At 41.7% G+C, this 20,759-nt stretch overlaps 1 protein-coding gene across 3 annotated transcripts; it reads left to right on the forward strand.

The window, feature by feature from the left end:
• The first annotated feature begins 204 nt into the window (after positions 1-204).
• cenpf (centromere protein F) lies at positions 205-20,359 on the forward strand. Of its 3 annotated transcripts, none has more exons than XM_078251212.1 (38): positions 205-274; positions 1,068-1,243; positions 1,443-1,568; positions 2,621-2,691; positions 2,892-3,028; positions 3,276-3,367; positions 3,442-3,715; positions 3,905-4,107; positions 4,236-4,361; positions 4,479-4,607; positions 4,754-4,876; positions 5,061-5,196; positions 5,277-5,406; positions 5,534-5,813; positions 6,191-6,397; positions 6,970-7,178; positions 7,464-7,593; positions 7,958-8,236; positions 8,354-8,941; positions 9,052-9,225; positions 10,020-10,849; positions 10,988-11,199; positions 11,302-11,440; positions 11,544-11,691; positions 11,911-12,022; positions 12,241-12,494; positions 12,585-12,693; positions 12,905-13,110; positions 13,348-13,566; positions 13,907-14,050; positions 14,219-14,408; positions 14,495-14,592; positions 14,764-14,805; positions 15,038-16,174; positions 16,591-16,720; positions 17,233-17,934; positions 18,264-18,379; positions 19,221-20,359. In XM_078251212.1, exons 2-38 carry the CDS (start codon positions 1,082-1,084, stop codon positions 19,380-19,382), a joined length of 8,526 nt encoding a protein of 2,841 aa, XP_078107338.1. In that variant the 5' UTR covers positions 205-274; positions 1,068-1,081; the 3' UTR covers positions 19,383-20,359. The 3 variants fall into 3 exon arrangements, with proteins under 3 accessions (XP_078107338.1, XP_078107354.1, XP_078107346.1); XM_078251228.1 differs by having other exon boundaries at positions 11,305-11,440; XM_078251220.1 differs by having other exon boundaries at positions 248-274; positions 1,072-1,243.
• Positions 20,360-20,759: the final 400 nt, after the last annotated feature.

A 20,759-nucleotide genomic window follows, 5' to 3' on the forward strand; every position in this document is an offset into this window, starting at 1 on the left:
TTCGGATGTATCCATAGACAGTAGCAAAGCCCGTCTTTGACAGTAGGATGTATCCTGGTAACGTTGGTGGTAAGACATTAAAAAGTCACACCACATGGTGGCACTGTTGAGACAAAAAAAAGTAAACCAATCGTGTGCGTTGTAAGACTGACGTCACAATAACTAGCCAATGGCCACAGAGCTGAGTGAATTGCGGTGGAGTTTGAATTTTTCAACGAGAACAACCTAGCTAAACAACAGTCTGGTGTGTGATTAAAGAAGCATCGCGCCCAAAGTAAGTGCAACTATCTTGACTCTTTTAGCGATTCATTTGAGCCTTAAGTTAACGTTAACACGTGTCATTTCACAACACATTAGTAATCTCCACCCGTTAATTGGCTGATTTTTGTTTAAAATCAAATTAACGTTTGCTAAAACCTCGTTCACCCATCTTACGTTAACGTCAAGTTACGTTACAACAGAAACAATTGCTGCTAACGTTACGTGTATGTCCCTCTTTAAATTAACGCTAAATTCATTAGCTAATATCTCAGACGTGGGTTTATCTAGCGTTACTAAATAGCATTGCAACTAATGCGGTAGCATTAACGTTATGTTAGATACGGTGAACTGTAACGTAGCTAGCTAGCTAACGTTAGCTAACTTCACAATGTCCCCACTTTGGTAAAAGATAACGCAAAGATATAACTGAAGTTATCGTCTCTTTACAAATGAGGTGTCATGATTCAACGTCAGGTCAAGGAAGCAAAAAGTTGTCGTTTTCTTGTTACAGTTGATTAACGTGAGCTAACTTATGTTACGTTAACGTACTTTTATTTGGCATTTGAACTAGCTAACCTTGAAGGAAAATTAGATTTAACATAACCTCTAAACTCTCCCTGTCCATTGTTGTGTTGTTGTTAGGATAAAAACATTTGTCATGATATTGTACGTAACGTTAATACATACAGAACTTAGCAGTTACCCTAACGTTACTTATTGGTCATATCGGTGTCATTAATGAACTGTTCAGTCAATGTGTAGATTAGTATTGTTTCCCTCCTTCAAATAAGTTGATGTCTGTTTAGTCAGGTTATAAACCATGAGCTGGGCGGTGGAGGAGTGGAAGGATGGACTTCCATCGAAAGCCCTGCAGAAGATCCAGGAGATGGAAGTCCAGCTGGACAAACTGAAAAAGGACAGGAACCAGAAACAGTTTCAGCTGGACTCCTTAGAGGCTGCCCTGCAAAAACAGAAACAAAAGGTCAGTGTTTAAGAGGAATGGATTGAAAATAGATTAATTGTCATCACTGAGTGTAGATAAACTAAACTATTGAATCCTTTGGGGAAATTACTACTGCATTGTCCTAACAGAAGTGGAAATTCTACCAGAAAAAAAATACACACAAAGAAATTAATTATAGAAATCTGTTTATTAATTATCCATTTTTCTCTTTCTCCAGGCGGACAGTGAACGTACCGAGACCTCGGCTCTGAAAAGAGAGAACCAGTCGTTACTAGAGTCGTGTGACTCTCTGGAGAAAGCCCGTCAAAAGGCTGTCCATGACCTAGGAGTCAAAGAGCAGCAGGTCAGTTACTGATGTGAGAAAGTAAGAAATATCAGCCGCAGTAGCGGTTTAGTTTGAAATGTATTCAGCGTAGAGATGTTCCGATACTGCCTAAAACGCTGGTATCGGGAAGTACTGGAGTTTATGCACCGATCCGATACCACGTAATAAAGCCCTAAATAAAATTAGTTAAAGTAGTTTATTTATGTTCTTTTTCTGTTATAACTGACTGTCAAACTGCATAATAAAAGAAAGTTCCGTGGCATTCATTGTTCATGTTTCACAAAGAGTTTAACCTGAGCCAGACTGACAACAGACTAGACTGTATAAAATAGGTTTTAACCCTTGTGTAACCTTGGAAAAAAACACTTTTTTTCCCGACGTTTCTTCCGACTTTTTTTCAGTTTGTTTTTGCTTTTTCCAACGTTTTAAATTGTAAAATTTTTCGTCTACACATTTTCAGCGCTTATTTCTACGTCCCATTTTTTCTGATATAAAACAAAAATTAAAAACGGGCCAATGTGACCTGAAGTCAACACAAGGGTTTTAAAGCGCTCCCAAGCGCTGCAATGCTCTCCCTTCTCTTCATTGAAGCCTCTATGTTTACAGGCTTGTGGTGATGCACAATGTGCTATAGGTGCCAAAATAAATCTATGTTTGGTACTGCCAGTTTGTTTTGTTTTGTCATGGTTCATGTGTGCAAAAAAACATTACACTTAGTGAGAAAAAAATCGTGGCAGAGAATTGTGATATCAATTCTAAGCAGAAAATCGTGATTCATATTTTTCCCTGAATCGTGCAGGCCTAATATGACGCACTGGTATCGGATCGGTACTTGGTATCGGCCGATACGCAAGTTCAGGTATCGGAGTCGGTATCGGGAAGCAAAAAATGGTATCGGACCATCTCTAATTCAGCGCTAGGGGACAAAGTTATCAGATCATCGATAATAACAGCCAATATTCATATTTTCACAGATACTTGAAGCAAACAAGTTTTTTTTCTTCTTCTTCTTTAAATCAAATGTATAGGAAGAAAAAAAAACCTTGACTGAATCATTTTCCTAAATCTAGGTGAGCTACCTGGACGGTCAGCTGAACTCCTCCAGGAAGACAATAGAGCGACTGGAGCAGGAACTCAAGAAGTGAGTTCAGTGTCTTTTGATATGCATATTTTACAATGTATAGTAGCTCCTGTAACTTGTTGCTTTGTCAAGTACTGTGTAAGTCACTCTTAACATTAATATATATATATATATGACTATTTGACCTGATGGAAAGCTCTGAAATCCCTAACTCTTAAATAACTGTTTATGCTTTCTTTGTTGTTTTGCCATCTGCTCAGGTACAAAAATGAACTGGATCGTTCGCAGCCTGCTGGCTCCTCCTCATTGTCATCCTCCTCCTCTGATCTTCAGCCCTACACTACACCACAGAAAAGTTTCCCTACCCCAGCTCCAGTCCCATTCTACGGACAGCAGGGTATTTCAGTTTTTTTATCCTGTGTCTTAAGTTCCTGCTGTATGTATTTCATAAATGTATGCTATTATTCTATCTGCACCTCAGCGATATGCTTACCTGTCAGGCTGGTATTAATGCAAATGTTAGTGGTATTGCTGCTTCTCATCTACTTGAGGTTTTTGTATATGAGCCAAAGATATGTATCTGAGTGACTCTGGATAAGTTTGTCAGTTTGCCCTAACATTATGTTTGTATTTGTGTTCCATAGATAACAGACTAGATGAGCTTCAGGTGAAATACAGCCAGGAGTTAGAAGAAAGGAAAAGGCTGGAGACTGAACTCAAAGTCCTGCAGGTCAAAGTGAGTACATTACTTATATTTATTATGTGGGTTTGTTTGTAGTTGGTGATGTTAACTTAGCTCTTCTCTTCTAGCTGTTGAATCAGTCCTCACTCAGTGTAAGCCACAAGGACATTGCTGCCCGCCAAGCTGGATCTTCCATATTCCCATGGCAACAGCAGGATCAGGCCTACAGCCGCCAGTCTCAAGATGCAATGGAAACGCCTCTGAAGAGGAGGGGATTGTCCCTGTGGGACGCCCATGAGGAGACGCCTATTAAAACCAGCCAGCGGATGAGCTCTTCCAGAGCAGTGCAGAGCCCCTGTGGACCCTCCCAACAGATGGAGCAGCTGAAGACCATCAACCAAGGTGGACTGTTTATAAATTTAGAATTAATATCTTGTCTAGTGTTTGGTATCTTCTTCGTGAATTATTAGGGGGGCTTTTATTTTGCACATCTACTTCCTCTGAAAAAAATGGCTCCTTTTGAGTTAAATATCCTGATTATTTTTATATATATATATATATATTTTATTTTTTTTTACTTTTCTTCATCAGAGCTGCGTGGCCGTGTGTCAGAGCTGGAAAGGAATCTGTCAACTCAGGAGAAGGAAATTCGTAGCCAGGCCTCCAAGCTGCAGGAACTGCAAACCCAACTGAACCAGGCCCGCAAAGAGCTGAATGAACGGGACAGAGACGTGGCCAAGACCAGCCAGGAGCTGAATCAGGCCACAGACAGACACCAGCAGGTTGTGGCCAAGGTAGGCTTCCATGGTTGGTGCATAGAGACTTCATTAATATGGGATAACTTTTGTTTTTGTTCTATTTCTGCTTGATTACATAGTTTATTGTGGCTATTCGATATAACGATTCTGCTTGTTGTTTATAGTGTTCATCAGTTGAGCAGAAGCTGAAACAAGTCTCGGAGGAGATGAGCTGTCAAAGGCACAACGCTGAGAGCTGCAAACGAGCCCTGGAACAGAAACTCAAGGACCAAGAGAGAAACAGTCAAAAGGTGCAACAGCCTGGAGTCATAACATCATTAGACCTTTTGATGTGTTTAGGTTTTAACAAATATTATAAACAAAAATGTTTTTTGTTGTTGTTTTTGTCTCCGTTATATTTTGTGTAGGAGCTTGCTCAGCTGCAGACTTCTCACCAGGCTTTGGAACAGCAGCTGAACCAGACCAGAACCAAGCTAACGCAAGAGATCCAACAGTCCAAAAAAGACCACAACGTACTGCAGGCTGACATGGAGAAGGTAACTTTGGAACATCTCGGTTCTACTCTTCCTTTCTCTCCTCTGATTAGTTCTTTCTTCACACAGCCATCAACGTGGATAAATTGGAAGCCCTTCTACTTCTCCCTTCTCATCTTCAACTCTTCTCTCCTCTTGTCCCACTCCAGATGTGCTTCCAGAAGAGTCAAATGGCGAAGGAGGTGGAGGAGCAGAAACAGAAACTGCTGAGGTCAGAGCAGAGCCTTCAGGCTAGCCAGACCAAAGAGCAAGACCTCCGCAAGAAAATGGAGGTGGGCTGTCTTTTAAGTAGAATATCCACTTAAACTTGATTGTGAATTGACAACTAACTAGAAAGTCTACTGATATACAGTAGCTTTTATTTTTAGTTAAAGTCTGAACAGCCCTTCGTGGCCAACTAAAAACTTACCACACTGCTTCCCCTCATGTTCTCTCCTGTGTGTTTCTCCCCTCCAGGAGCTGCAGAAAGAGAAGAACAGTGTGACTGTCCAGTTGGACCAGAGCAGCAGGCGTCTGTGTCAGCTGGAGGATGAGAAGAAGAGCGCAGACCAGAGCTTCAAACGCACCCAGGGATTATTAGATGACCTCAAAGGTAAATTAGTTGTGGGAATGGCAACAGGTATTTTAGAGAGTTATCTCTGTTTTAAACTTGTTTGTCTTTTTGCTCTTCAGCCAAATCAGAAGGGCAGGCGGAGGAGCTGAAGAGACTTCAGACTAAACTGGAGCAGCAGACTCATGCTGCGGCCCGGGAGCTGGACAACTTGAAGAAGACACTTTCTGATGCAGAGACCAAAAATGACAGGTAGGCATAGTTGTACTGCATAAAAGAAGAATGTTCAGTCACAGTTTGTGAAAGAGTAAAAAGCGTACCATACCGTATTTATTTAACATGCTCTTCAATCATTGTAAATGTATTTATTACACTGTAGATCTCAGAGTGACCTGCAGAAACAGAAGCAAGAGACGGAGAAGCTGACCAACAGATTGACAGTAATCGAGAAGGAGAGCCAAGAGCTTAAATCCAATCTCGCTGCAAGTCAGAATGACAGTAAGGAACTGAAACAAGAACATCAAGCTCTGCTGGAGTGGAAGAAAGAAAAGGAGACCTTAATTAATCAAACTGAGGCTGTGCAAAAAGACCTCACTGACAAAATTGCCAGCCTGGAGAACAGTCTTATCTCGCTGAATGAGGCTAATGACGACATTAAGGTAAGGTGCTGTGCTTCCAAATATACCCTCAAATTATAGATTATGAAGGATATACCACACAGTTTATCCAAATTGATAAGACTGCTTACTGAAGCCTTGTTCGCGCAAGCATACTGAAAGAACCTGTTGTGTTAGGTTTGCTTTGAATTCACAAATGATTAATTTTTAATAATAACGTTTGCAAGACCCTGGTAGCGCAGAAAATCGTAAAAGATAATTTCTTTGTTAAAGAAACCTAATGAAGTCAATTTAATGTGAAAATCTTCAACCTGTGTTGCCCAGTGCATTCTAGGATGTGTTGTATTGTGATTATTGCCATTAATTACACTTTGCTTTGGAGATTCTGTGGGCTGATACATTTATGCTCACTATTGTAGAAACAGCTCTCGAGCGTAGAGGGAGACAAGGCCAGTCTGTCTGCTCACATCGATTCCTTGAAGGGACAACTCCTCAACAAGAGCACAGAGTTGGAGGAGAGGGAGCATCAGTACAACGAGCTCCAGTCTAAACTCTCCGAGGCCGAACGGAAGCACACCAAAGACCTGGAGAATGTCGCTGTGCAAGTGGCTCAGCTTGAAGCACAGGTGATTTATTGTTATTATTTGCTTTGTTTTTATATAACTTTCCAGTAAATTGTTCATTTTGAAATGTTGAATGTGGTAATTGGAGAAAAAAAACATGATATCCTTCCTGTTTTGTAATGGAATTAGCTGATAAACAATCTCTCTGCGTCATTGAATTGCACTGTACCTTTATTCTGATGTTGGTCTTGGTAACATCACACGATACCCAATAACACTGTAAAATCTGACTGGACCTTAAGGCTGTCAAAAGTGGCCAAAAAGACGTTGGAAAAATTCCTTCTTAAAAAAACACATAGGTTCAAACTACTCAGAACAATTTTTGTGCATTATGTCCATAAAAGGGTAAACCAATACGAGAGACATAACTGCTTGCATAGGTATATTTATGCAATTGTTTGTTGCCTAGTTTATGCATGTATATGCTACAGTGCATTTAGTGCAGTGGCCCAGGCACGCACGAGGTAGACACAAACTATTTTTAAGAATCCAATTTTAATTTTCAGAATAGTCCTACTGGACCTAAAGCAGTATAATCAATAGCCATTGTTAACTTACTTCTTTTATTTGAACAGGTCAAAGGGCTGGAGTTGCAGTTGCAAAAGGAAATGACTCGAGCAGAGCAGGCTGAGAGGACCAACACAGAGCTGCAGGGCGAACACCAGGCAGCCTGCGACCTGGCTCGCTCCAAAGACCAGCTGGTCGAGTTGGGCCAATCAGAGATCAGCCAGCTGAGAGAGAGCATCGCTCAGGCCACTGCACAGCAGGAGGAGCAAACTGCCAGGTTGGAGTTTTTGTTGTTGTTTAGTTAATCATTTTGAATGAACTCTTTTCCAATACAACAGCCCTGCTGTTGATTTTACCCTGCGTCATTGTGCAACATGAGATTGCAGGGTTTAAGAGGATAATTGATACAGCAACAATACAATTATTTAGGATGCCTAATTAGTGTCTTATGATACAAGTATATTATGAATACGGTGTTCCCATTGTTTCCTTGGGGGAAACGATAACTGTTGCTTGCTTTTAACATGCATATTCTCTGTCTTTGGTGTCTGATCTCCACCAGGTTGGCAGACGAGAAGGCAGCGCTGCTGAAGCAGTGTGAGGAGAGTGTTTCAGCAAAGGTTGAAGAGGCCGAGCAGTTCAAGCTGCAGTTGGAGGAAGCTCAGCAAGAGCTACTGCTCACCAAAAGCCAGGTTTGTTTTACTGGAATGCAACAGAAACTGATTTTAAATCAGATTGTCTGTCTTTTCTTTTGAAGTTGATTCAACTTTTGTGGACATTTTTGAGGATGTATTTAGTGATGTTGTAATGGATTGCAATATAAGGTACAACATAATCTTATTATCAAAGTGTCTTTACATATTTACCCAACGTTATATGTGGCGCTAGAAGAAAAACAGTCTTTGACTGATTATTTCTAATTTCAGTGGCAAATTAATTAAATCAAATCTATTCTGTTAATGTTATACCCTGTGCTTTTACATTATGTTGGGTATTATTCCTTACTTTTGTCCTAACAAATAAAAGCCCTGGTTGAATCTTCTCTTGATGTATTAGGTCAGTTCTACGGATCAGTTCCTGAAGGCCCAGGAGCAACTGGGAGCTGAGCTGCAGAAACAAATTAAGACGCTGTCAGACAATGAAGAGGAGCACAAAAAGATGCATGAGAAGAAATCAGAAGAGCTCAGACAGTTAGAGGAGGAGCTGCAGGATCTTCGGAGCCACACAGAAGAGAAGGATAAGCAGCTCAGAGAGGCGGAAGCTCAGGTTTTGTCTCTGGAGAAACAAAAGGCTAAGCTGGAAAATGCAGTTCAAGAGACAAAGAAAGAGGCTGAGGTAAAATATTGTTTTTACAAATAATTAGTATTATGTTTCATTCAACCTATTTTCTCATACTGTATATACCATGGGCTGTACTTACAAATAATAAACTTACATCTATTTCTCATGAAGAACCTCCAGCAGGCTCATACTGAGAAAATCAACAACCTTCTGGAGCAGATATCTTCCTTAGAAAAAGAGGTAACGATAAGCAAAGATGCAGCAGAGAAGCTTCCAGTCTTGAGGAATGAACTGGACGTGGCCAACCAGTCCCATGCTGACCTTAAGAAGCATCTAGAAGCTCTTGAGAAGAGTCACTCCTCCACTATTGAAATCAAGTCCAACTTGGAGAACACACTGACGGAGAAAATCAGTCTGATCTTTACTTTGGAGAAAGAGGTCAAAGAGCTCACAGAGAAGATAAGCAAAGAGTCAGAGAGTTGTGCTTTGGAGGTTGAAAATTTCCTCAACAAAGAGAATATCCTCAAAGAGAAGCTTGAAGCCACTAAGAAATCGGTGTCTGCTGCTAAAATGGAATTAAGTTCTCGACGGGAGGAGATCAAGACCATGAAGACGACTCTGTCGGCTGCTTCACACGGCTTAGAAGAGAGAGACAACACGATAAAGAGTCTGAAGGAGAAGCTGAATAAAGCAGAGGCGGAGCAGTCCAAAACTTCAGAGCTACTGAAGGAGAAGATGGTTGCCATGAACAAAATCAAGGTTGGTTACTGATGGTTTTGTTTTTGGCTTTACATGTGAGTGGAAAGTGTGTGGTGTATGTTGTGTAATTATTAAGAACTTGCTTTATTCTTGTCATTTTTTACATTAAGGTGCAGATGGAGATGCTGCAAATGGACCTGGAGGACAACGAGACTGCCATGAACTCTTTTGACAGTCAGGCGGAGGCGCTGAAGGCAACCATTAAGTCACTGGAGGCTAATCTAGCCCACAACCAAACCCAGATGTCTGACATGGAGGCCAGACTGGAGGACAGCAGAGCCCAGGTAGAGCCACCATCTTACACAAAAGTCTATCCAAATCATTTTGTGCCACAAATGCTAGACTTGATTCATTTTCATCATCCTTTGGACCTCAATATTTTAACAGCTTTCCTTTAAGTCTAAAATTTGACTATTTGTCTCATAACTTGGGTTGGGTATCGTTTGGGTTTTTTCCCATACCGGTGCTAAAACGATACTTTTAGAACTGTGCCGGTGCCTAAATGGTGCCTGAACCGATACTTAAAAAAATAGGGAAATAGGGTATTTTACAATAACTTCGAATGCATCACGAGGCGTACTACTTTCAAGTGAACGCACCACGTCTGTGTTGTTTTTTCCGACAACGACAGCTGCACACTGCTTAACGTCCTGCTGTTGGAATCCTCTACAGTGAAATACAGACACCCTTTACACCATTTAGCTGTCAGCATTTTAACCGTGTTTAATCCAGCTGCTAGCTAACGGCAGGCTAACGTTACCTGCTGTCAAGTGAAGTGTTAACTAGCGTCACGTGCAGCGATGCTTCTGTTGCCTCTAACGTCTGTTTCAGAGCATCAGATAGCAGCGCAGAAGGCATTTAAGTGGCACCGAAATCCGCGTTGATATTCGGTCCAGTAGATACCGGTCGTTAGGCACCGGTGCCGTATTAGCACCGGGTTTCGGTACCCAACCCTACTCATAACTGCCTGATTTATTTAGAGTGAACTAAAATTCAGGCCCAATTCGGCATCATTTTCACAAGCTCATGTTGCAAAACATCCCTGATTGGATTCAATCTCAACTCTTAACCTTTTCAGGTCTCTGTCTTGGAAAGCCGGTTAGAGGAGGTCCAATCTCAGAACTCAGTGCTGGAGACACAGTATGTCACAGCTAGGGAGGAGCTAATGGAGAGGAGCTGTGAAATAACTCGTCTGGAAGAGGACGCTGTCAAACAACAACAGCTGGAGGAGAGTGTTGCTACTTTAGAGTCTAAACTCAGTCAGACCACAGAGGAAAATATCAAGTTAGAGACAACTCTCAGGCAGATAATCGAGGACAAAGACAATAATCTTAACCAATTACAACACGAAAAAAACAACCTTGAGACTACTTTGAAACAGCTAACAGATGACAAAGAGCAAGTAGAAACTAAAATGATTCAAGTAAATGCAGAGAAGAAACAGCTGGAAGCCAGTTTAGACGAGCTTTCTGAGGAGAGCAAACAACTGCAGGCCAACATTCAGCAGTTAACTGAAGAAAAGCAGAATATCGATCAAATGACTGCAGAGAAACTAGAAGCTGAATCGACCCTTAGGCAGGTTGTCGAGGAGAAAGCCCAACTAGATGTTTCCCTCAATCTGATGAACGAGGAAAAAGTCCAACTCGAGGCTAAACTAAGTGAGCTAACGTCTGAGAGAAATAACTTGATCTCTAACTTGAATCGAGTAGTTGAGGAAAAGCTTCAGCTGGAAATGAACTATAACCAGCTGACTGAAGAGAACATCAAACTGCAATCTAGTGTGAATCATGTAACGGCGGAGAAGATTCTGTTACAAGAAAGCATAGAGAGGCATGAAGAAGAGGTGGCTTCACTTAAAGAGCAGCTGGAGATAAGCGACAAGAGGACTGATCAGGAGAACCGAGAGAGGTACAGTACATCCTGAGTTTGTATGAGTCACTATAGTTATATTCTTCAGTATGTGTATTTTTGTAGTTAATTCAATGTTTTGTTCACTGTTAATATTAGCTGGAATTGTAATAGCATCACTTTGATGTTGGATCACAGGAGCCAACAGTTTGAGGCAGAGCAGGCAGAACTGCACCAGAAGTTGACGGGCTTACAGAAGGAGCTGACTGTGTTCAAGCAGCAATACGACTCACTGCTGGAGCAGGCGGGCCAACAACACAGCCTCATACAGCAGCTCTCAGAATCGCAGGGAACCCAGAACCCAGGCGAAAAAATCAGCCACATGGAGACTGAGGAGGAGGATATTGGCGGTGAGTGTAAACCAAAGCTAGATTAACGTTTTTCACGAAACGCTGCTACTTTTAATTGGAATACATGCATTTATATTGAATTGTCCGTAACGGTTTCCTCAGCAGAAGCAGCAGGACAGACTGACGTAGAGCCAACACTTGATACAAGCACATATACTGAGTCCCTTCCAGTAAAAGAACAGCTCAGCCCTGTTGTGTCTGAACTGGGTGAACATTCCCACCAGTCTGACGAGGCGTTCAGGTACAATGAGTTTTATACTAAGCACAAATACACAATATGCTTTTGTGAGTTGTGTGTGCTTTATTACATGATAAATAAATCTAATCCCCCTCAACCCTGCCAGTGAGACAGAGCTGGTGTTTAGGGAGGACATTGTTGAGCAAGAGATGAACAAGGAACATCTGGATGAGGAAAGGGAGGCACATGTGGTTGAAGTTGAAGAAACGAGGGGTCACGAGGAGCAGCAACACCAACAGCAATCCTTAGATCAGGTAGGAAACTATTACACTGTGTATTTGTCCTTCAGTCATGATGCTTTCATGGGTTTAAGTTGGGGGACACTTCATTTATTTATTTTATCATTAATGTAATCAGGGAACTTGATAGTTGCTACTGATATTTCTCTACTAGAAAGAAATGTTTTGCATTCAAAAGTTTGAGCATTCTGTTTTGATTCATTGACAGTTTGAATTTCGTCTTCTTTCTTGCAGCTTCCTGAAGACAGCTGTAGTCCCAGAGATACTCTTGATAGAACATCTGAAATCTCTGAGCTTCCTCTGTCATCGTCCTCTGTTGGCGAGACCAGACAGTTAGAATCCTCTGGTGAGAAATTAAATGCTGCTCATGACTGCAGTTTCGATAACTGCGTGTTTTCTTGTTTTTTTTTTTTACTTTGTTTCACACTTGAGCCTGAAAATCGATATTGAATTGAATCGTGACATTTTCTGAATCGTGCACCCCTAGGATCCACATTTTGAAACTTAAAAATGAATGTATTGTCTTAATTCTGATCAATGATGTTTTGTCTGTCTGTCTGACAGCGAAAGAGTCATCCCAGGTACAAGGTGACCTCAACCACTTCACAGAAATGATCACAAAACAAGAACTCCAGACCCTGCGCTCAGAGTTTGACCTACTGAGGGCCGACCTTGCACTGAGAATGGAGTTGACCACCGAACTGGAAGTCCAAGTTCAAAACTCAGAGGAGAAAGTTCACGCAGCAGAGAAGGAGGCACAGGGTGCAGCGCATAAGCTGAACATCGCTTTAGAGGAGAAGAAAGGCCTCGCTGACCAGGTAGGGGGAAGAAATAGCAGAATGCCAAATCATACGTCTTTACACTGCCACTTAATTATTAACTGATACTAATACTGTGCTCATTATTAGTTGACTCAGCTGTCAGAGGAGAGGGAAACATTAACTATGCAGCTGCAAACAGCTAAATTCCAGCTGGCTGATGTTATGGAGATGCTGGAAGGACTGGAGATGGCCAAAGGTAAATGTTTTTCTAGTTTACTGCATATGAGGGATTAATTTCACCATGCAAGATTATTTACTGATTTTAAACCTCTGAAACAGAGTGTGGAGCCATGGTTTGTCTTTATATGATGGCACAGCATGATTTAATAAAGGACTGTGAAGGCTTTAAGGTGTGTACTATGTTTTTGCACTTTGGTATTGATTAGATATTTTCCTTGGTTCTGTAGGTGGATGGGATGAAAAATTCCTTCAGCAGGAGAGTGAGCTGAAGAGGGTTCGCTCTGAGAAAGCCAACCTGGAGCAGCACATCCTGGGCATGGAGTCTGAGCTGGAGACTTTGCAGGGGGAGAGGACCAAATTGGGGGATGAGATGGATAACCAGAGGAGGACTTGTTCAGGCATGGAGCAGCTGATAGAAACACTTAGGACAGAGGTGAGCACTCCGTCAAAGGCTTGTGAGCTAAAACCTCAAAATACTGGATGTGTAAGAGCTAAATTACTGTGCATGTATCTGGAAAATTAGAAATCAAAGCAAATATGTAGGACTCAAGCATTTCAGTTTTTCCTTGTGCAAAAACTGACAACCCAGCAAGACATTACTGAACATGGTGTGCTTACTGATCAATCAGTGTGGCATAACTATTCTAAATCTTACTATTTATATATCCAGGTAACCCAGCTGAGGTCTGAACTGGTGTCCTGCACCGAGGAGCGAGATGACCTGAACAAGTCTTTGGGCCAATGGAGAGAGAAAGTTCACAGTCGGGAGAAGACTGACTGCGACACCAGGAACCTAATTTCCATCTTGGAGGACGACATCAGAGCAGGGAGGAAAGAGTATGAAGCCCTGCAAAGCTGCATGGAGAAAATGAAGACAGAGAGGCAACAGGTATGTACATGTATCATTCAAGAGTCTGGGACCTGCACATAGTTCCCGGTGTCAATTAAAATATGTGATACAGGTCAAAAGAGGCTTCTGTTTAGAGTTGGCTTACACTAATAGCAGTCTGTCACCTTGTTAGGTGGGCATCTTCGGGCCATTAAAAGAGGCACAAAGTAGCATGCAGAAATGCCTCTTTGAGATATATATATATATATATATATATATATATATATATATATATATATATATCTCAAATAATAGCAAAAAGATTAGATTAATGTAACATTTGAGAGGAAGGATGAGAGTTAATTCCCTTTTCTCCCTCATTTGTTCTCGTTCTTTAAAGCTGTTCGAGCAGATTAAGGTGCTGGAACAGGCAATATCCCAACAGAGTGGAGAAAGGGAGGAGCTAATCGGGCAGCTGGACAAGATCAAAGAAGACCACACCTCGGCCAATCAAAACACTGAGTCCATGGTCAGCAAGATACAGGTGAGGGGGTCATAACTTATTGAGTTTGGGTTTTCTCAGAGAACCCGTTTTGTGTTTTAAAAAGCATTTACAGTTGGAATGCTTTTAATATAGAGTTCATGTACCACTGAACCCTCAGATACTCTCTAGTTTCTAATCCTCCATGTTGCCCTCCTGTTTCTCCTCAAGGCTTTAGAGGGAGAAGTGTGCCGTCTCTCACAGTCTCTGGAGTCCTCTCTACTAGAAAAAGGAGAGATTGCCTCTCGTCTTAACTCCACACAAGAAGAGGTCCAGCAGATGAAGACTGGCATTGAAAAGCTCCAGGTCCGCATCGAGTCGGATGAGAGGAAGAAAAAGAAGATGGGAGAGCTGCTCAAAGGTGACTCTTAACATCCTTTGAAATTACGTAACCTGTTGAGTTTTGTGAGTTGGTGTTGGCCTAATTGTGACTCTTTACCTCTCTAGCTGCCCAGAGGAAGTCTGACTCACTGCAAGATCGCATTGATGCCCTGGAGCGAGAGAAGGAAGAGGAAGAGCAAAGTCTAGAGGAAGCTGTACTACAGGTATTCTGTTGTAAACATGTATAAGTCTAAAAAAAAATAACCACTACGTCTGTCTTACATTGTAATGGCTCATTGTTACCATTGCCTGGATAAAATTCACATGTATGGTTGGATTGATCATGGGTCAACATTTGTTTGTATTAAATGCAAATGTTTTATGCTCTTACACAGGCAGAAACAGCCAAAGCTGAGCTGGAGGAGGAAAGGGAAAAGGTACATTCATATGCCTCTGTGTTTGGCTATCTGATGTCCTTTGCTGTGTATATGGGATGGTTTCTTTATGTTCAAATAGTAAAATACGACCGTTGTAATCCAAGCAATATATTAATCAGATTTCTCCTTCCTTTTTCTCTCATGTTTCCTTTCTATTCTGATTTTCTCCTCCACCCTTGGCTTGTCTCCTTTCACAAACTGCTGTCAACCCTCACCACCTCCTGATCCCCAGGTGGAGGAGGAGAAACGAGAGCTCAGAGAGAAATTATCCGAGCTCTCAACCACGCTGGACAACCTGAGATCTGAGAAAGAACGCATGGAGAGAGAGCTGGAGACAAAAAACGGAGAGATAGAAGAACTGAAGGCCGCCAAGGAGGAGCTGGAGAGAGGGTTGGAGAAGGCAGAGGTAGATCGAAGAGAGGAAGAGGAAAGACAGAAATGCAGGGTAGAAGAGCTGGAGAACGAAATGAGAGAGGAAGCGGAGAAGCAAACGAGACAAGTGGATGACCTCCAGGCACAGCTGGAAGCCTCTCGACAGAGAGAGATCTCCCTTGAGCAAAAGGGTGCAGAAACGGAAGGGGAGAAAGAGAGGATGCAGTCTCTGCTGGTAGAGATGGAGAAAGAGAAAACGTGTCTGCAGTCTTCTCTGGAGGAGTGGCAGACAGAAGGAGAGAGGCTCCGCTCTCAGGTAGAGGATTGGGAGAAAGAGAGAAACAACCTGAGGACCAGTATTGAGCCTTTGGCAGACGAAATTAAGGAGCTTAAAACACTCCTAAAAGCTAAAGAGGAAGAGAGAGAGATGCTGGAGAAGGAGGTAGATCAGGGACGCGCCTCAGTAAAATCCGTTTTGTCTCTAATGGCGGAGAAAGAACAGATGGAAGAAGAAAATAGAAGGCTGGCAGAGGAAAAAGAGAAACTGCACTCGACCCTGTTTTCAGTGGAACAAGAGAGAGGTAACCTGCGTGGCACGCTCACATCTGTAGAAGAGGAGAAAGGAAAACTGGAGCAAGCGAGGGAGCTGTTAGCTGATGAGAGAGAGAAGCTCCAGTCTAGCCTCTCCTTGATCGAAACGGAGAAACGTGACATGCAGCAAACTCTTTGTTCATTAAAGGAAGAGAAGGAAAGAATAGAGACGGAGAAACAGAAGTTTGAGGTGGATAAACAAGAATTGCAGTCTTCCCTCTCTTCGATTGAAGTTGAGAGAAATAATCTGGCTTCAGCCCTTTCTTCACTGGAACAAGAGAAGCAAAGAGCAGAAGAAGAGAAAGAGAAACTCACAGAAGAACAAGAGACCCTTCAGTCTACAGTTGCCTCTATGGAGAAGGAGTTGGAAACATCCAAGTTGTCTGCTTCACAGCTTAATGAGCAGGTACACACACACCCATGCACTCTGAAATAATCCATTTCACCATGCTTCACCAGCGTTAAAGGATAATCACAGTTTACTTTTACTTTGTGTCGCCTTTTAATCCTATAAAAAAAAAGAAGCTTTAATCCAGCTATTTCTCTGCCGCAATCAGTCAGTCAGCAAAATGGGTTCAAAATGTCAGTGAAACCAAGCTGTTCTTAAATCATTCTATAAACAACGGCAGCCTTGAGTGAGGAAAGTAAAATAAAACTACACTGGCGTCCTTTAAGCAGGGCTTGTATGGGCCTAGTTGACTGTCCAAATTGCCAACCACTCAGCATGTATCCAAAAAAAAACTAATGAATTTTAGAATTATCACATGACATACAGTATTTTCACATAGCTAAATCTTACCACTTTCTGTCTACCCATTCCAGGTGTCGGAGCTAACTTCTCAGGCTGCTCGTCTGTCTAAAGAGAGGGACTCTGCCCTGAGCAAGATGAGTCTTTGGATGAAGACCTGCAAACAGCTGGAGCACGAGAAGCAAGAGATGTTAAACCGCTCAGGTGTGGAAACACATTTACACATAATTCTAACCGACTAGAATTTTCAATGGACACAGACATCAGTGTGTGTTTTTAAATAAAAAATCCAAATGAATCCAAGATCTGAATAATTCCAGATAAAGGCTAATATTATGAAAAGTATAGACAATGAGATAATTATGCTATCTAGCTCTCTCTCTCTCTCTCTCTCTCTCTCTCTATATATATATATATATATATATATATATATATATAGGTATATATATATAGGTATAGAGAGAGCTCTCTCATGCTACTTCTGATTTGAAATAGGAGGGCTATGAAAGAATTGGTCTCAGTGCTAACATGCAGTAATCATTCATCAAAATGACTTGAAAAGCATAATAAATAAAAAAAATGTCTAACAAAGTGGACACAGAACAAAGAGTCGTTGGAGGGGAACTCGGGTCTCTGTTGTAAACGGTCAGACATGGCGATTTAAATCAGGAAGGTGCAGCTAAGTAATGTTACCATGGGCCACGTTTTTGTTACAGGTGACCGAAAGAGCAGCGAGGCAGTGCAGACTGAGGTGAACCAGCTGAAGGTGGAGGCAGAGAAGAGAAAGAAGGAAGTGGAAGACCTGGAGACTGCCTTGCAGCAGAAGAGGGTGGAGGCAGAGGAAAAAACTAAGGAGGTGGAAGAACTTGAGGCTGCCCTCGATGGAAGGAAGAAGGAGTTAGAAGAGCGAAACAGAGAGCTGGAGGCGATGAAGAGCGAGTTGGATGAACTAAACAAACTCCTGGAGGAGAGAAGCAGCGAGGCAGATGAGAGCATCGAGAAATACTGCAGCCTGATGGTTAAAGTCCACAAACTGGAAGAGACCAACGATGCACTGACGACCCGGCTGGAGCAGCTCACTGCTAACCAACATGCTAACGAAACTAACATCCACTCTAGCAGCACTGACGGTACTCACCGCCGGCGCTCGGGAAGGAAGTCCTCTTCCAAACTTCAGGAAGAAAAACTGGATGAGAACACTGAGAACATGGCTCCTTCAACACCACAGAGGTCACCTCAGGGATCTTCTTCAGTGAAACGGGCTCATCGTGACATCAGTAATAAGGACAGTGCCCAGGAGGCCCTGCACAACCTGACAAAGAAGATAAAAGCCAGCACAGCGACTACACCCAAACCAAGAACTGAACAGGAAGAGGAGGAGTTCAGACCAGAAGGACTTCCTGAGCTGGTGCAGAGGGGTACGTGTTGGCTGGTAATCTAATGGAGCCACAATTGTAGTTCACCAACGTTGAGAAAAAAAAAAAAAAAGCATCTGTAGTTTGTGTTCTGTGCCGATGTATTCGTGTGAGTCCTAGTTTAGCAGGCTGGCCTCTCATATTAGTGGGATACTGCGTGATTAGCTTGTAACTTAGATGGAAAATGTAATGCAGTTGCGCAGAAATGATAAATCACTGGGTGGAATACTAGTTGGCAGAACAAAGCAATCATTTTAAAATATGAGTTTCATTCTCCATAGCTTAACCAAAAAATAAATAAAAAATGAAGTCATCGTTTTGTACTCTCACAGGTTTTGCTGATATACCTCTGGGGGAGGCCAGTCCGTTCATCGTGAGGAGAACGACAGTGAAGCGCTGCAGTCCTCGACTGGCTGCCAGACGGACTGTATCTGCATCTGACGCCAAGGTGAGCAGTACCAACTGTCTCTCACACACACACACACACACGAGGATCGGGCCACATTTTTCTGTCCGATCCCGGCCCGCGTCCGACAGAGCAGTAACCGAGCCCGACAGGCATTAAGATATTTATGTCCAAGCCCGACACAGGGTTTTTTTTCTCATACTAATGACACATACGGTTGTTTGTGTGGAAATCCCGCTTTTATTAAGCAACTGTAGGAAGGCATTCGGAAATGTCAACAGACGAGCACATCAGCTCACTAGGGGCAACAAGCGCACGTTAACACAGGCGCGCACCTACATAATAAGCTTTTTTAAATTTAAAATGTTGAATGCCTTATCGCGCTGATGTGGCTGAGCCTGACCCGAACATCATTTCTAAATATCTGTCCAAACCCGTCGAGTACCGACGGGCTCGGTTTGGGTATCCATCCTCTACACACACACACACACACACACACACACACACACACACACACACACACACACTACAGTATTCCACATGTGCCATCAATCTCTGACAGCCAGCAAAATGGGGAATCATGTTGCTGCATTATACAATATACTCTTTGCACAGTATAAAGCAGAGTATTGTGAACAATGTCTGCCTCCAGGCGTAGTACAGAAAATGAGGACAGAGATGAATAGATCTGAATGCGAGCTGCCAGTATCGCTGTAGCAGGGTCTCTTCCTGACGCCCACATTTGCTTCAGTCGGCTTGACCAGTCAAAAAAAAAAAAAAAAAAAAGTTTTTCTTTGTGACTGTGTCTTTACATGTGTTTAATTCCCAAATTCACTTCCTACTTTGTTGTGTTTTTCTCTTTCATTTTGTCATCTGTCCACAGGCTTTGGGCTCCATACCTTTCCAGAGTCCCTCTGCAGAGAGCTTCAACAGGAAGTGTCTCTCCCTGAGTAGTGAGGAGAAACCTATGTGTGGTTCACCGAGTTCACACATGATTTCAGAGCAGAAAGAGAAACGACAAGAAGACAACTGTCACGTCCAGTAGATTGATGTGTGTGTACACACACACACACACACACACACACACACACACACACACACACACACACACACACACACAGTCTTGCACCTGTGATTTATTGGTAGAAATATGCACATGTCCACTCATAGATACACAAAATATTAACACTCCACTTTATTTTATTTTTTTAGACTCTTAACGTTAAAGTAAGGGGAAAAAAGTAAACACTTAAGATGCACCCTTTTTCTTTTTGGTGGTTGGTGGGTGTGTGTGTGTGTGTGTCACTTGGTTTTGTTTCCTGTTTAATAATTTTCTTCCAGGTAGCTTAAAGTCATGAGAAATAAAATAAATCACTAACCCAAATAAGATGATGAGGCAGGTTAAAGACTTTTTTTTCATTGCACTATTTTTCATCATGCTCTTCTGTTTTGTAAGCGATTAATGATGAAACTTTCTCTTGTATCTGAATTTGTAGTAAGATACATCTTTTATTAAGCGTTTTAGAATGAATGAAACCACGATTGTTTCGTGAGGCCTCTGAATGTAAACCAGCTAGGTTTTCTTCATGTATTCACTTTGTAACAGTATGTGTCTTCACCACTGACTCACTGGTTGTACTTATTTTCTTTTGTACTGTTCTTGTGTTTTTCGTGTGTGTGTGTGTGTGTGTGTGAATGATGTCTTGAACTTTGTACCTAGAAGATGATATATAACCGCTATGGGTCATCCATCTATTAGTCCTGTAACATGTCTAATGGCAGCTGAGATTTTGTAGATATTTTTTTTTTTGCTCTGCCTGTTTCATATTTTCTAGATATTTTTCATGAAAACAAAACTTTTTTTCTTTCCTACTAATCTTTGCAGCAAATGTTGAAAGCAGATCTACATTTTTTTAAGTTTCTGTTTTTTATTTAGGTATAGTTAAATGTTATTCATCATTGTAAATAGTTAATGATGACAAATAGTTCATTGCCCTTTTTATACTAAACCTTAACAGCTTCGTGGCTTGTGTGGTCTCTTTGTTGCATACACATGGGTGTCTTGTCTTTGCTATTATTTGATAACTTTTGATAATATATAGGAAATTACATGAAGCACGAGTATAGATAGACTTTTATTGATCCCAAAAAAATGGGAAATTCCGTTGTTGCAGCAGCAAAAATATCACACACATCACACATACAGAATATACATGAAGTAAAAGGATACAATATACATGAAATAATAGGATAGAATATAAGAACAAATAGTTTAAAATATATATAAGTTGGGAATAAAAACTACAACTGTTTAAATAGTATTTATAAAGCTGTAGGTATACAAACCTATTGTGCAAGTTGCAATTAGTGCAGTTTTGATGTCTGAGTCTTATCTGTCACTCAGTGAAGAAGTGTTAAGTAG

The sequence above is a fragment of the Sander vitreus genome, chromosome 1, assembly GCF_031162955.1.
Source record: "Sander vitreus isolate 19-12246 chromosome 1, sanVit1, whole genome shotgun sequence".
Classification (NCBI taxonomy): Eukaryota; Metazoa; Chordata; class Actinopteri; order Perciformes; family Percidae; genus Sander; species Sander vitreus.